The sequence below is a fragment of the Nanorana parkeri genome, unplaced genomic scaffold, assembly GCF_000935625.1.
Source record: "Nanorana parkeri isolate BGI_ZX_2015 unplaced genomic scaffold, ASM93562v1 scaffold67, whole genome shotgun sequence".
NCBI lineage: Eukaryota > Metazoa > Chordata > Amphibia > Anura > Dicroglossidae > Nanorana > Nanorana parkeri.
This window is the reverse complement of record NW_017306335.1, coordinates 699,203-712,098: the sequence shown is the minus strand read 5'-3', so window position 1 is coordinate 712,098 and position 12,896 is coordinate 699,203. Positions and strand designations below refer to the sequence as shown.

The following is a 12,896-nucleotide window of genomic DNA, read 5'->3' as shown; positions in this document are numbered from 1 at the left end:
ATGATATTGGGGAGGAGATAAACAACACACACACACACACACACACACACACACACACACACACACACACACACACACACTTTGGGTAGTAAATCTGATAACTGTGCTAAGTAACTATTTTTTATTAAAGAATAACTCCTGACCTGGAATTATCCTGACTCCAGCATTGCATGCCTGTGCTCCGATCATGAAGCTTTTCTTTTCCCTACATATATGCCAATGCGTATTACGTCATTAACCAGCAGCAATTTACTGCATTTAACAAGGAATTAAAAATGAATATGGTGCAGGATTCTGCTGTCCTGTTGATGGCTTTTACATGCTAGGAACTTGCTAGAGTGCCTCAGATAATGTTTAATTAGTAGTGTATTGGTGTGAACAGGCTTGAGATATTGGTTAAAGCTACTGAGATAATGTGACCACCAAATATTCTGTCCTAAATGAGATTACCACCAAGTATACTTTGACTGCTTAATAGGATTACCCAATCGAAAGATATCATTTATAGTGGAGAAGAATGGGTAACCTTATGAACTTTTTCGACCTAGAAGATCAATGTTGGCAACAATTTGTTACACAGTAGTCATATTTTAGTTTTTTTTCCATGTACCGTATATACTCGAGTATAAGCCGTCCCGAATATAAGCCGAGGTACCTAATTTTACCACAAAAAACTGGGAAAAAGTATTGACTCGAATATAAGCCGAGGGTGGAAAATGAGGCAGCTACTGGTAAATGTACAAAATGAAGATAGATACCAATAAAATTACATGAATATTTATTTAAAAGAAAAACAATAACCTAGCTCTGTAAGTGGAAAAGGGGGTACAGGGCTACATATCATGTACTACGGATCATTTAACCCATTCATATTAGCAGAGGATAATTGTAAATCTATTGTTCAGTGCATTCTATATGTAGTATATAGTACATGTACATATAGAGTGCCTGCAACAATACATTTACAATGATCCTCTGCTAATTTTGGGGCACTTTTCAGCAAAAAAAATGGGCTGAAAATCTCGGCTTATACTCGAGTATATACGGTATGTTTATCTACTTGCTTGGAGGTCACCAATCACATAAAAGGTAGCAGCAAATTCCAGTTATATGGCTTACAGGCAAACAGAATTCAAATGTAAACCTAAAGGCCCCACTAATGGACTATTATCTTCCATGTCCACAGGTTACTAAAGGAAAAAATTGAGTATAAGCCGAGGGGGGCACTTTTCAGCAAAAAAAATGGGCTGAAAAACTCGGCTTATACTAGAGTATATACGGTATAAAGATTTTTTTTCAGATTTGTATCATAATAAATATTGAAGAGTACATTCAGACTGCTGATGTCTCCGCGATAACCCACCAAGGTCTGTTGAGACTTACCTTGTGTCTAGCCGTACAGGTACACTATAGTGTCAAAGGTTTGTGGACATCTGACCATCACATTAACTTTATGGCCATGTGGACTCACCTCCAAATGATTGAGTTTAGGTATTTCCACTGAAGGGTATGGTTTCTACAAAGACATTTTAGACAATTTTGTGCAGTTTTGGTAAGTCCCTTTCTGTTCCAGCATGTTTGGGGGGCCGATGCACAAAGCCAGCTCCATAAAGACATGATTTTACAAGTATATTGTGGAGGAACTTGAGTGTCCTGCACAGAGCCAGGACCTCAACCCTATGAAACTCCTTTTGAAGTGATTTGAAATGCTGAATGTGAGCCAGTTATTTTCATTTAGTTACTGACCACACCAATGCTCTTGCAAAAAGCCTTACCAGAAAAGTTGAGGCTGTTATAGCTCCAAAGAGAGGCCAAATCCATATTATCGGCCATGGGTTTGGAATGGAATGTTGAACAAGATAGGTGTGATGGTCAGATGTTCACAAACATTTCTCCCATATAGTGTAAGTGCCACTCGCACACAAATAATTCTTCCAGCAAGCAGCATTCTTTCCCACAACATCAACCAACAAGTTATAACATGGCTGCAGCTAATTTACCAACTAGATTGTTCTGTTTTTAAATACTCTGTGACCCTTCTTACCTTTATTTGATGCAGAGGGTGAAAAAAATGATCTGAAAAATCTTTCTTTATAAAACCAAGTAACAATAGTGTCTAGGGTGCCCTATTTAAACGGGCACAGGCATTGAACCTGTCCATGGGCATTATGGAAGTTCATTTTACTATGGATGCTGCAGACAAAATGGCATGCTGTACACACTTTGCTTGGCAGTGAGTGGGTTGTCGACCTCTTGTATCTATATAGATATGCGCAGATTGCTTTGTGGCTCTTCTGCTGCTGTAAACAAGTTCAATAAGTCAAGCTTCTGAAAATAATTTACCAGAAGTATAGCTATGCTGGCAAGTTACTTGCAGTTAATGTTGTCTTCTTTCTCTTACTCGTCTATTTTTGTCATCCCTTTTGTAGGGTGTGAAGCCAGCCAGCTTTGATAAGGTTGCCATTCCAGAAGTGAAAGAGATCATCGAGGGATGCATTCAACAGAATAAAGATGAAAGGTCTGCAAAAGATTAGAATTTTATAATATGCAACTGCCCCTTTATATTCCTTCTCTGAAGTGTTTTCCATGGCCAGGCTAACTAATCGACCCTCAATGTTTATAAGTCCAGAGATTTACAGAGTGCAAGCACCATATTTACATACGTTTCTGCTCCAGAAAACCAATATCCATACCTGCTGTAGGGGCAATCTGGGTCCATTTCATCAGAAGCCTTGAGAGTGCTTTTGGTGTAAAAAGAAAACTGAATCAGGACACTGGATCAGGATTAATTATGTTTTTAGTGTTAAAAGAAGAAAACATGTATCGGAATTCTGCAGCACTTACCTAGTGCAGGCCTTTAAATTGTAACTAATTGTGTATTTTTTTATTTTGCTATGTGTGCAACGCTCAGGGAGATTTTCCCATTTTGACCATCACGTTCTGAAGCATGAGTGTATGGCACTCACATATTTGCACCCTCATCTCTCTGAAGTTTTTGATTTCATTTGCTTAGGTATGCTATTAAAGACTTGCTGAACCATGCCTTTTTTCAAGAGGAGACTGGGGTGCGAGTGGAACTGGCAGAAGAGGATGATGGAGAGAAGATAGCTATCAAACTATGGTTGCGAATTGAAGATATCAAGAAATTAAAGGGCAAATACAAGGATAACGAAGCCATAGAATTTTCCTTTGATTTAGAGAGGGATCTCCCTGAAGATGTAGCTCAGGAAATGGTGAGCTTTCCTCAGTTTTTGTCTTCTAATACATAGTGCTCAAAAGGGGGTTTATATGCACCACCTAAATGGTCCTGTGATTCCTTTATTGTCTTATAGTATAATTTCAATGTAGCTTGACTGTTAAAACTGAACTCCAGGTCAGGTTTGGCCTGTTTAAATTGAGAACTGCATAGAAGCTAAACTTCCTTTGTTCGTGGAGAACATATGAAATGTAGTAGGTCTGATTTATGGGAAACTGTTTTCTTTTACCTTGACAAGTGACGTTGGATTAAGATTTTCATTTTTTCCCCTCTCTACACAGGTAGAATCAGGCTATGTCTGTGACGGTGATCACAAAACCATGGCAAAGGCGATCAAAGACAGAGTGTCACTGATCAAACGTAAACGAGAGCAGCGGCAGCATGTACGGAAGGAGCAGGAGAAGAGGAAGCAAGAGGAGATCAGCCAGCAGCAGCCTGAATCTCGGCTCCCGAGCCCACCTCAAGGCACAGGAATACCCGCTCAGCCCAGCTCTGGCCCAGCCCCTGCTCTCACCAGTGTGCCAAATGCCTCTTCCTCCCAGGTGGAGCCAGAGGAACCTGAAGCTGATCAGCACCTGCAGTACCAACAGCCCAGCATATCAGTGACCTGTGAGTATTACATTGATTGTGCTTAAGTGAAGCTCCGTTGCACATTTTTACCAAATGTAATATTTTTGGTCAAAGGAGTGAGTGGATTGTTTGTAAATAGTATGTGTCCCCAATCTTGTATTGTTGCATCTGTAAAGGCTGTTGGAAGATCTACATTGCCCAATGAGGAAATTTTGTGGCTAATTATTTTTCTTTGTACAAAATTATCTACTTTTTTTTTTTTAACAGTACGATTTTAATTTGGTTAAAACCCTCTTCTTGGATTTATTTTCACTTTTATACGAATGGACTCCCTGGGCCAAAAACTGCCACTGCAATCCATTGTCCAGTAAGACTGAATTATTTGGCTTGGGGGGCACTCTCCTTGGACAGGGGCTGGCAGTAGGCAGGGCTTAGCCAGAAGAAAGAAGTCTTGCCCTGAAAATGAATGGCAGACAAGAGCAAGTTCTCTATAATGTCCCATTGGATGATTATTATTTTCATGTCCAGAGGCAGCATTGCATAGTTTATATACAGACTTAGTCTGTAATAGTCAAGTTATCGCTACGTTCTAGGCATATTCTAAAGCATGTATATATGTATGTTTAAATGTAACATGTGTGATTACCTGAATTTGATTTCAGCATCCTGTGATCCCTTCACAGTAACATCAAAGCTAGTAGTAGAAGGGGCAGAACTAGGAACTAGTGAGGTGTGCTGAATTCACATGTGCTGACAGGAGAGAGCAGGGACATGTCAGTCTGCTGCTCCATCACTGTCTATTCACAAGCAGGAAGGTGTCCAGCCTGTAATCCTTTTAAAGAAAAAGCATGCCATGATTCTAGCTATGTTGTCTGATTGAACTGTGTGAAGTTTAGCACATGATGGATATCAAAAAAGTCCTTTTGACAGGTATAATATTTCTCGTTTATGTTTTTATACTGTATAGTTTATTGGAATAGCTTTACATAATTTTTGAGAGTCTGAATGAGGTGTTAGGGAAATTATGGGTAGAATCTAACTTCTCCTTTAATATCTGGTTGTACAGCAGTGAGGAGAGGCAACTGCCCAAATCAGCTCGGGGATATTTGTGGGTTATTCTGGTAATGCATCTGATTTGTATTTATTTCACAATCTGGAAGAGATCTTTTGTACTAATTTAAAGATCTGTTTGTGTAGTTTTACTCTGCCACAGGTTTATGCCAGTTCAGTCGTGTGCATCTGCTCTCTTCTTGCACTCTGGTCTCGTCTCTACCTCTAACTTCTCTGCTCTGTCATGTCCTGTCTCACAGCGGATGCAACAATGGACAGCGGGCAGGGCTCCACCGTGTACACAGAGTCTCGAGTGGGCAGTCAGCAAACTGTTTCCTATGGCTCACAACAGGATCCTATCCTCCCTTCTAGCACCAAGCCTGGATACAGCGCTCCAGCTCAGCCAGGGGTCGGGGTAAGGCAGCAAACTGTTTTTTAATTCTGACTGGTATAACTTTGCCCATAAAAGTCTTAATATTAGTAAAGAACATCTCTTCAGTAGCTGAGATGCAACAAACCCCAGCAGGCTATAGCAGAACTTAATGGAATGGCAAAGTTTGTTCCCTTACACAAGACCAAACCCCCTAAATGCTTGTCTTATAACTCATTGCTGTGTTTTTCCTCTTTGTATGGTAAATCTGCCCAAGATCACTTAATACCAACCACATTTTTAAAAAGTGTATATCTGGGCAATACAAAAAAATCTATACATCTATGCAATACATGCACATTTCTTCAGCTTTAAAGCTGCAAGTACAGTATTTACCTGTTGATCCTATGATAGGGGGAGATGTTCTGTAGTTCAGCAGGGCCAACAACAGTGCCTGGAATTTCATTGTAGCAGAGGCAGCAACATCAGGTCAGTACAGAAAGTTAGAAACACTGGATTTCTGGCAGATCAACAGGTAATTTTCTGTAATTGCAGCATTAATAATAAAAAAACACACAAACTATGGAAATGTGTATGTATTCCCAGAGATGTACTGCATATGGTTTTTTTTTTTCTTTGTTCAGAAATACTCTATAATATTCTTTGTCCAGCGTATAAATACTCTGAGTATTTATAATACATTTTCAAATGAACCATAGAAATTTCTAAAGGGTTATATCTGAGATCTTTAGGATAGTTTGTATTATAACAAGGGGGAGCAACCGGCATATTTCTGTTGGGAAAGGTCAGATTATCTCCATGTGTTCTACTCTGTCTGATACATAATATTGCATGATATTGATGCATTTTTATATCTTTCCTTGCATCCAGTTACCAACCTGGTTGACTTTATCCCCGTAGCTCTTAGAAACTCCCAATGCTGGATTTGCATGTATCCTATCCCTTTACTTATGTTGGTTCAGTTTGATATTGGTTTCACAAACTATATACAATGCATACATGTCACTGCACAAGAACACAGCTTTTTAGATCCTTTCCACAGGTTTGATTTTCCTATTAATGGTCTAAATACAAATAACTGTCTAACCAACACAATCTAAACAATTCTTATATAAATTTTTTTTAAATAATTGTTTACAGTGAAGTTTTTTGAGGGTGAAGCTGGTTTTTTCATGGCTGCCTTACCTGTGAACACACGGGGGGTGTATGGAATTTTAGTCCTGATGCTTGCGTTTCTGAAGGTTGCATTGGACCTCATTAATTATGTAAACTGTACAGTATATAGCAACCAGACATTTTCCATTTTGGTCATCAGATTCTGGTTGCTATGGTCCTCACAGACCGGATCTTGCAGGTTTTTGCCATTTCTTTTTTCTACCCATCATAGTTCTGTATTTGTTGTATTCAGACTGTAGGATAAAACGTTTGTATGTACAGGCAGTAGTTTTTTCTCTTCTGTGTATTGAAGGACACAGTGGAGATCAAGATCCCCACTGTATGCTTCAATGAATGCAAAGAAAAGTATTCTACAGTGAGTACAAAAAAAGTATTTTCTCCCCAACAGTACACGGAGAGCAAAAAGTAAACTGACAGCCGTTTTAACCATTCCCTATTCCATCCAAAACGTTAAAATAAAATTAATATGTTTTGACTGCATACACTTTAAATACTGCCCTCCTGTTCTGTAACATGCTTATACCTTATACCAGCTGCTGTCATAATACCCCGAACGGGGCCAAGCAGATTGGCTACCGGCTCTGTTCGAAGATTTTCAAACTGGCTCCTTCAATTAGATTATCGATTATACCGGCGGAAAGGGTGACAGCGGCACCCACTGTGCAAATTTCACATCGGTACAGCTAGCTTGAGAGGGAAGTTCCCCTCACTTCGGGTGATTTCCATTTACTTCCGGTTGTGTCTCTGGGACAAGCAAATACAAATTTCCCCAATTGTACACAGACAGCAAAAAATACACTGGCAGGTGTGTTAACCCTTCCCTACTAAATTCAAAATGTATAAAATTAAAATAAGATTTTGTTATAAATACATTAAAGATGAGGGTTTGCTTGTGTCCATTGTTTCTTGGCCCCGTCTTGTAAGTAAGAAGAAACCTGACCAGCTCGAGACGCTGACTCAAGTATAAGCCGAGGGGGGCACTTTTCAGCAAAAAAAATGGGCTGAAAAACTCGGCTTATACGCGAGTATATACGGTAAGTATGTCGCTCTGAAAAGGCTAGGAATCCGAATACCTCTCTTTTGTCGTTGGTTGTTAATGTGACTAAAGGCTGAATGAATATACTACTACTGCCTTTGTAAGAGTGAAATGCCACATAACCCAGTCTGAGTGAAAAATAAATGCTTTTCAGTAGAGGGCACATCTGCATACAGGTTTGTTGTGTGGAGGAAACACTACTCATAGGAATAGTATTAAAGTTTTATGTTTCTTTTCTTGCAAACTGGAATGGTGCATAGCTCTTTTGTAGCCATTTCTTTGCAGGGGAGTTACTCAACAAAAAAACTGGGACAATGATTCAAAATCTTTAACCGTCATTATTTTATTGAATCTAACACATTTCTTTTTTTTTTTTTTGTAACCATAAACTAATTTGATTTATTAACTATAACCAAATCTTCAAGGCATAGAATGCCTCCTCATTTCCTTGTTATTCTAAGCGTCTAACACATCACATTCTCATTCACACTTGTCATTTTTTTGTTATTTTATTTTTTTTTCTTCTGTATTGTTTTGTTCTCTCCCATAGCACCGCCGAGGTCGTAGCATGTCAGTCTGTGTCCCCATGCTTCCCTCTTCTACCCTTCTCCCACCTGCATTTCCTCCCAGTGCTCCCTGCACCCCTCCCCATATCCTGTCTGCCCCCGTCTCTCCACTGTGGACATCCCCTGAGGAATCCTTTGCTGAAAAACTTTCCAAGGCTCTTGAGAGCGTCCTGCCCATGCACGCCACGAGCCCTCGCAAGCACCAGCGCCGCTGCAGCCTGCCCATCCTCTATTCCAGCCCTGTATGTGATCCTCTGCACCCTCGCATGGCAGATAAGTTACCATTAAATACATGTGGCTGGGTATGACTTTCATATTGACAATTAAGAGCTAGATTGGTGTTTTGGTGAAAGTTGAACTTTTTTCACCCTACCCGGAATTTCTCATTGCTGCATTACATATGTAAATATACATACATTATAGGTGTTGTTTCCTGTTCCTCAGACTCTTCACAGAACTGCTGTGTGGTCTCTAAGGAACATAATTGCAATATCTGGTTAACGTGAAGAACAGTTAATGCAGACGCTAGTTGTATATAACTACCGACAGTTAACAAGGTATCCTAGAATTTTTAGCTGCCCCCAAAAAAAGTATGCTCATTACATTGGCAGGAGGTTTCTTGTTTAATACTCGTGGGCCGTGATTGTCCATTTCACTCTCGATGCATGTTAGTCAGGAGTGCATTAAAAATCAAAATCAGGATGACTGCTTTCAGACCCCATCTTGGCAATCAGCAAGAGACTGACTGATTGAAGCAGAATGGGGTCCTAGAAAAGGTAGGGCCTAGAAAAAATAGTACCCATGAAAACCCCCCAAACCAGGTCGATATTGATAAGGATAGTAATAAGAACAGAGGAGCCCAACCCATTTGCATTTTCTGTAGTCTAATTGGCTGACCCATCAGACGCTAACTGCCTACAAGTGCATCTTTGTTGAGAAGTGACAGGCAGAGAGACGAGGCTTTTACCGGTTATCCAGTTGCTATCCCCACGGTTTGCTGTAGAAGCAAAACCCTTGTATTTGGGCCCTCTGGACATCCACCAGGCACCACACTCCTGCCTAAGTTTCCCTGTTGATGATCACTTCTGATGGTAGCTCTGCGCTTATTTCCTTTTAATTTTTGTGTCTCATAATCCCTTTTGCTGTCATTATTGCTCAATTCTGGGAATATTCACCATTATAGGCTTTTATTGACTAAAGGCTCAACCTTCACCAAACACCAGTCGTATACTATCCTCCAACTGGAGACTGCACTAGGTCTCCTTTAGTGGAAAATGAGGCTGCTATTTTGCTGTTGCTTTCTAAATCATTGCACTTAATTCTATATTTACTGCAAATATAATTTTCCTAATTGCTGTAAAAAAGAGATCAGTGGTTTTATGCTTCCTACATCTGCCTATACATTTAAGCACCTGTGAAAAAAATTTTGACAAATTAGAAAGCAACAATACAGGCAAATCCTGTCACGATGAACACAGCCAATCTCTGCCACCCAAGCATGTATTTAATGACTGTTGTACATCTTCCATTGTTAATTCCCTGTTTTAATGTCAAAGAAATTGTGCTCATTTGTTTACCTGTTGTCTAAATGTCTCACTTCCTTATCTCGTCCATGTTAATGCAGCCTCAGTCCATGGTGCATCCAACTCTCCCAGAGGCGCCGCAGTTTTTCCCGACCATTCATGAACGCCCCATGTCTTTTTCTCCACCTCCCACCTTCTCATCTCCCAAATTGCCCAGCACACAGAGGAGAAAGAGTACTTCCTTCTTGGAGTCGCAGGCTCGTCATGGTTCACCTCTCACACGGTCATTTGGACCAAGTCCACTCTTGTCCTCCACAGACAGTGTGAACTGGAGGTCAGACGGGGTGCCACTTCAAGGAAAGTCTCCCTTAAGATCTTCCGCGGAAACCAACCACAAACAACAGAACTTTGATTGTCAACTGTTCACTGAAGGAATGTCTGGAACAGCTAATGATAGCCCAATGATACCCGTGGAGGCTGTGTACTTGGCTAGTGTGCCATACAGTGCGCAGGCAGAAGCTTTTGTTGCTGCAGATGGACCCGGTCACACAAAGGATCCAGTAGTGACACAACTTGGTTCGGTGTACGACTACCAGATTGGTCAAACTTATATAGCTCGCCCAGTCCAAAGTCTGAGGCTTGAGACTGCAGTCAACCAACCCTCTCCGCAGGGTAGTATGTCCGCTCCAGTTACATCTGAGCCTCATATTGTGTATCATAAGGTGTTTGTACCACAGTCTGCTCCTCCAGTTCTTTCTCAGGGCAGTGAAGGGCATCATGGTTGCGTGTTTGAATTTCACGTGCATTCTTCTGGACCTGAGGGGGCCGTGTACTTGCCACACCGTGTCTATCGAACACGCCGCGGATCTTTGGAACTGGAAGAGGTCACGCACAGCTCTTTACTGCAAAGCCGACTTCAGACTGTTGCTGAGGAGCAATGCAACCACCTTAGCCCAGAGCCTGTGTCTCCTCTCCCTGGGGTGTACAGGCCAGATGGCAGTTCTGAATACTCCAGCGACTCATCACAGCGAAATTCCTCAGACCCTGGGGATTACTTTTCTCCACCCGCCGCCGGAGTCACTCCCGATGCCTCTGTGACCTACGCTCAGAAGATCTTTCCGGAGCCGCATGTTTTCTTCTGCTTCCCGCAATCTGGAGCTGCAGCCTTTCCCATGCAATCTGCTGTGTATAACCAACAGGTTACTGAGATCACAGCTATTCTAATTTTAATTTCCTGTCATTACTACTTGCTGGCTGGGTTTAGGTTTTTGAGTAAACAGTTTAAAAAAAATAAAATCTTTTATTTCCTCTGAGAAGTGATAGAGGAAGCAGTCTCTATATATTTTGTTGCAATTGAGTTTTAGTCACTAGAAATTGTTCCTTTTTTCTTTTGTATATTTTCTTATCCCTAAATGCTTTAAAATATCTGCTGTTATGTCAGAGTCTTTTCTGATGCCAACATTTATCATGTGTTCTTATTCAAGCATAGACTGAATAGGTGTACTTTGAAAAACCTTGCAGCAGAGCCTCACATTGCTATGTCTTTTGTAACATATTTTCCAGGTAGCCATTTCTAATTTGATAAAACAGTTTTCCAAAGGTACAAAAACATTTGGTGTTGGGTACAAAAGAAATTTCATTTTAACAACATTAGATAAGTGATGTCGCCTAAGAAGCCAAACGCTCAGGTTCCTTAGCTTTCATTAACATTTAATTTCAGCAATTTCTGAATATATGGTATGTAGAAAATCTGATCTTCAGAGGTGTCTCATATTCTGTAGCGACAGGATTGCAAATCCAAGCATTAAGCAGATTTGTTAATTGCAGACCTTTGGGCGTTAATACATTTTTATTTCATCCTAGCAGGCACAGGTACCAGGACAGGGCCCTGCATCAACTGTTGGGATTGGCACCCAGCCTGCTGTTCACACACAGGTGAGTGTATACCTGCTTAAAGGAGAACTATGGAGCAACCTTTTTTGGTTGGACATATACTGATGTCCATCGGTGACCCAAAACTCAGTATATAGTGGGCTATATGCTGACAGCGCACAGCCGAACCGCAGCCGGGACAGATCCTGACAATACTGTCGAGATCCACCCCGCTGGCGCTGGAGAAACGGAGAGGAGAGGGGGCGAACCTTTGCAGGGAGAGGATTGGGAAGTCAGCGGTTTGGCGGTATGTGTTCGCTGACTTCCCGATCAATAGAGCCAACCTCTGACAGCTTCAGTGTCACAGGTTGGCTTGAATTATGGGGATTAGTGTTTCACGCACCCCATAATTCTCCTTTAAAGTTGAACTCTAGCCATAATCTCTGTGAAGTCAGATGAAATTTCACTTTGGCCACTTGAACAGGTATTACCAATAGGGGATTTTCCCCTTTGGCTAGAACTGAACAGTGTTCCTCCTTTATTAAGATGAAGGCTAAAAAAAATTAAAACCTTTTTTTTTTAAATCTACAGTCAGATTGTAGCTCACCTGCTCCCAGCATTCCCATTACACTTATACTTGTCATTTATTAATAGCTCTTTGACATAATAGTTCTTCAGTAGTGCTGAAGGTTTCTGGTTGTATACGTAGATATCAGCAGTTCCAGAGGACGTATTAAACCAGAATCCCGCTTCTATACCATGTGATGGAAAATTGCCCAAAGCAACAGGAAAAGGTTGCTGCATATGTTAATTTTAGCCATGGCTGAATTAATAAGCCATAACTTATGTTAAATTCCATTACTAGTGTTTTATGTTCTCTGGGTCATCCGAATGCAACCAGTTTAGTCAAATGGATAAGCAGTCACTGTATATTGTGGTCACCCTAAAATAAACATTATTACTTAGGATTCTCTGCATCACCTCATCCATGACAACTGCTCTTTCCACCACTTATTTCAGAACTGTTAACTAGTCAGGTACGCAGATGGTAATATGTTGTAAACATTGCGTCTACCTTTTTGTCTTTTCAGGGTTTTCAGCATCAGCCGTCTCCAATTCATCAGGCATCACAGTACCCGGTGCCAACAACAGTGCCCAATCTGCCTGCCCCCACTCAAACTGTCATTACTCAAACCCAAACCACTGTCCCTGCCCCCCAGGTATGTGCAATGCAAGATACTACATGCTTATAATAGAATATTGCACTGTAAATTGTGTTTGAAAGTTTTCCAGAACCTGAGTTAAATGGTGCGTTCCTTTAGGAATTGATGGATACCTCTTGTGTTACACAGTGGGAGTGGCAGCTTTGTGGGCGAGATCATTATCACCATCTGTTCACTGACAACTAGCAACCTTGCTGAGACTGACAACACTCAGTTTTGAGCTAGGTGGCCAG

At 40.9% G+C, this 12,896-nt stretch overlaps 1 protein-coding gene across 1 annotated transcript in view; it reads left to right on the top strand.

Annotated features, from left to right (window-relative positions):
- Positions 1-12,896, top strand: part of WNK1 (WNK lysine deficient protein kinase 1) — a 150,571-nt gene that overhangs the window by 94,763 nt on the left and 42,912 nt on the right. The window contains exons 6-13 of the mRNA XM_018576418.1: positions 2,430-2,518; positions 3,014-3,233; positions 3,538-3,865; positions 5,137-5,291; positions 8,030-8,287; positions 9,670-10,767; positions 11,435-11,503; positions 12,532-12,660. Coding sequence (XP_018431920.1) covers positions 2,430-2,518; positions 3,014-3,233; positions 3,538-3,865; positions 5,137-5,291; positions 8,030-8,287; positions 9,670-10,767; positions 11,435-11,503; positions 12,532-12,660 — 2,346 coding nt within the window. The remainder of the gene's footprint in view (positions 1-2,429; positions 2,519-3,013; positions 3,234-3,537; positions 3,866-5,136; positions 5,292-8,029; positions 8,288-9,669; positions 10,768-11,434; positions 11,504-12,531; positions 12,661-12,896) is intronic.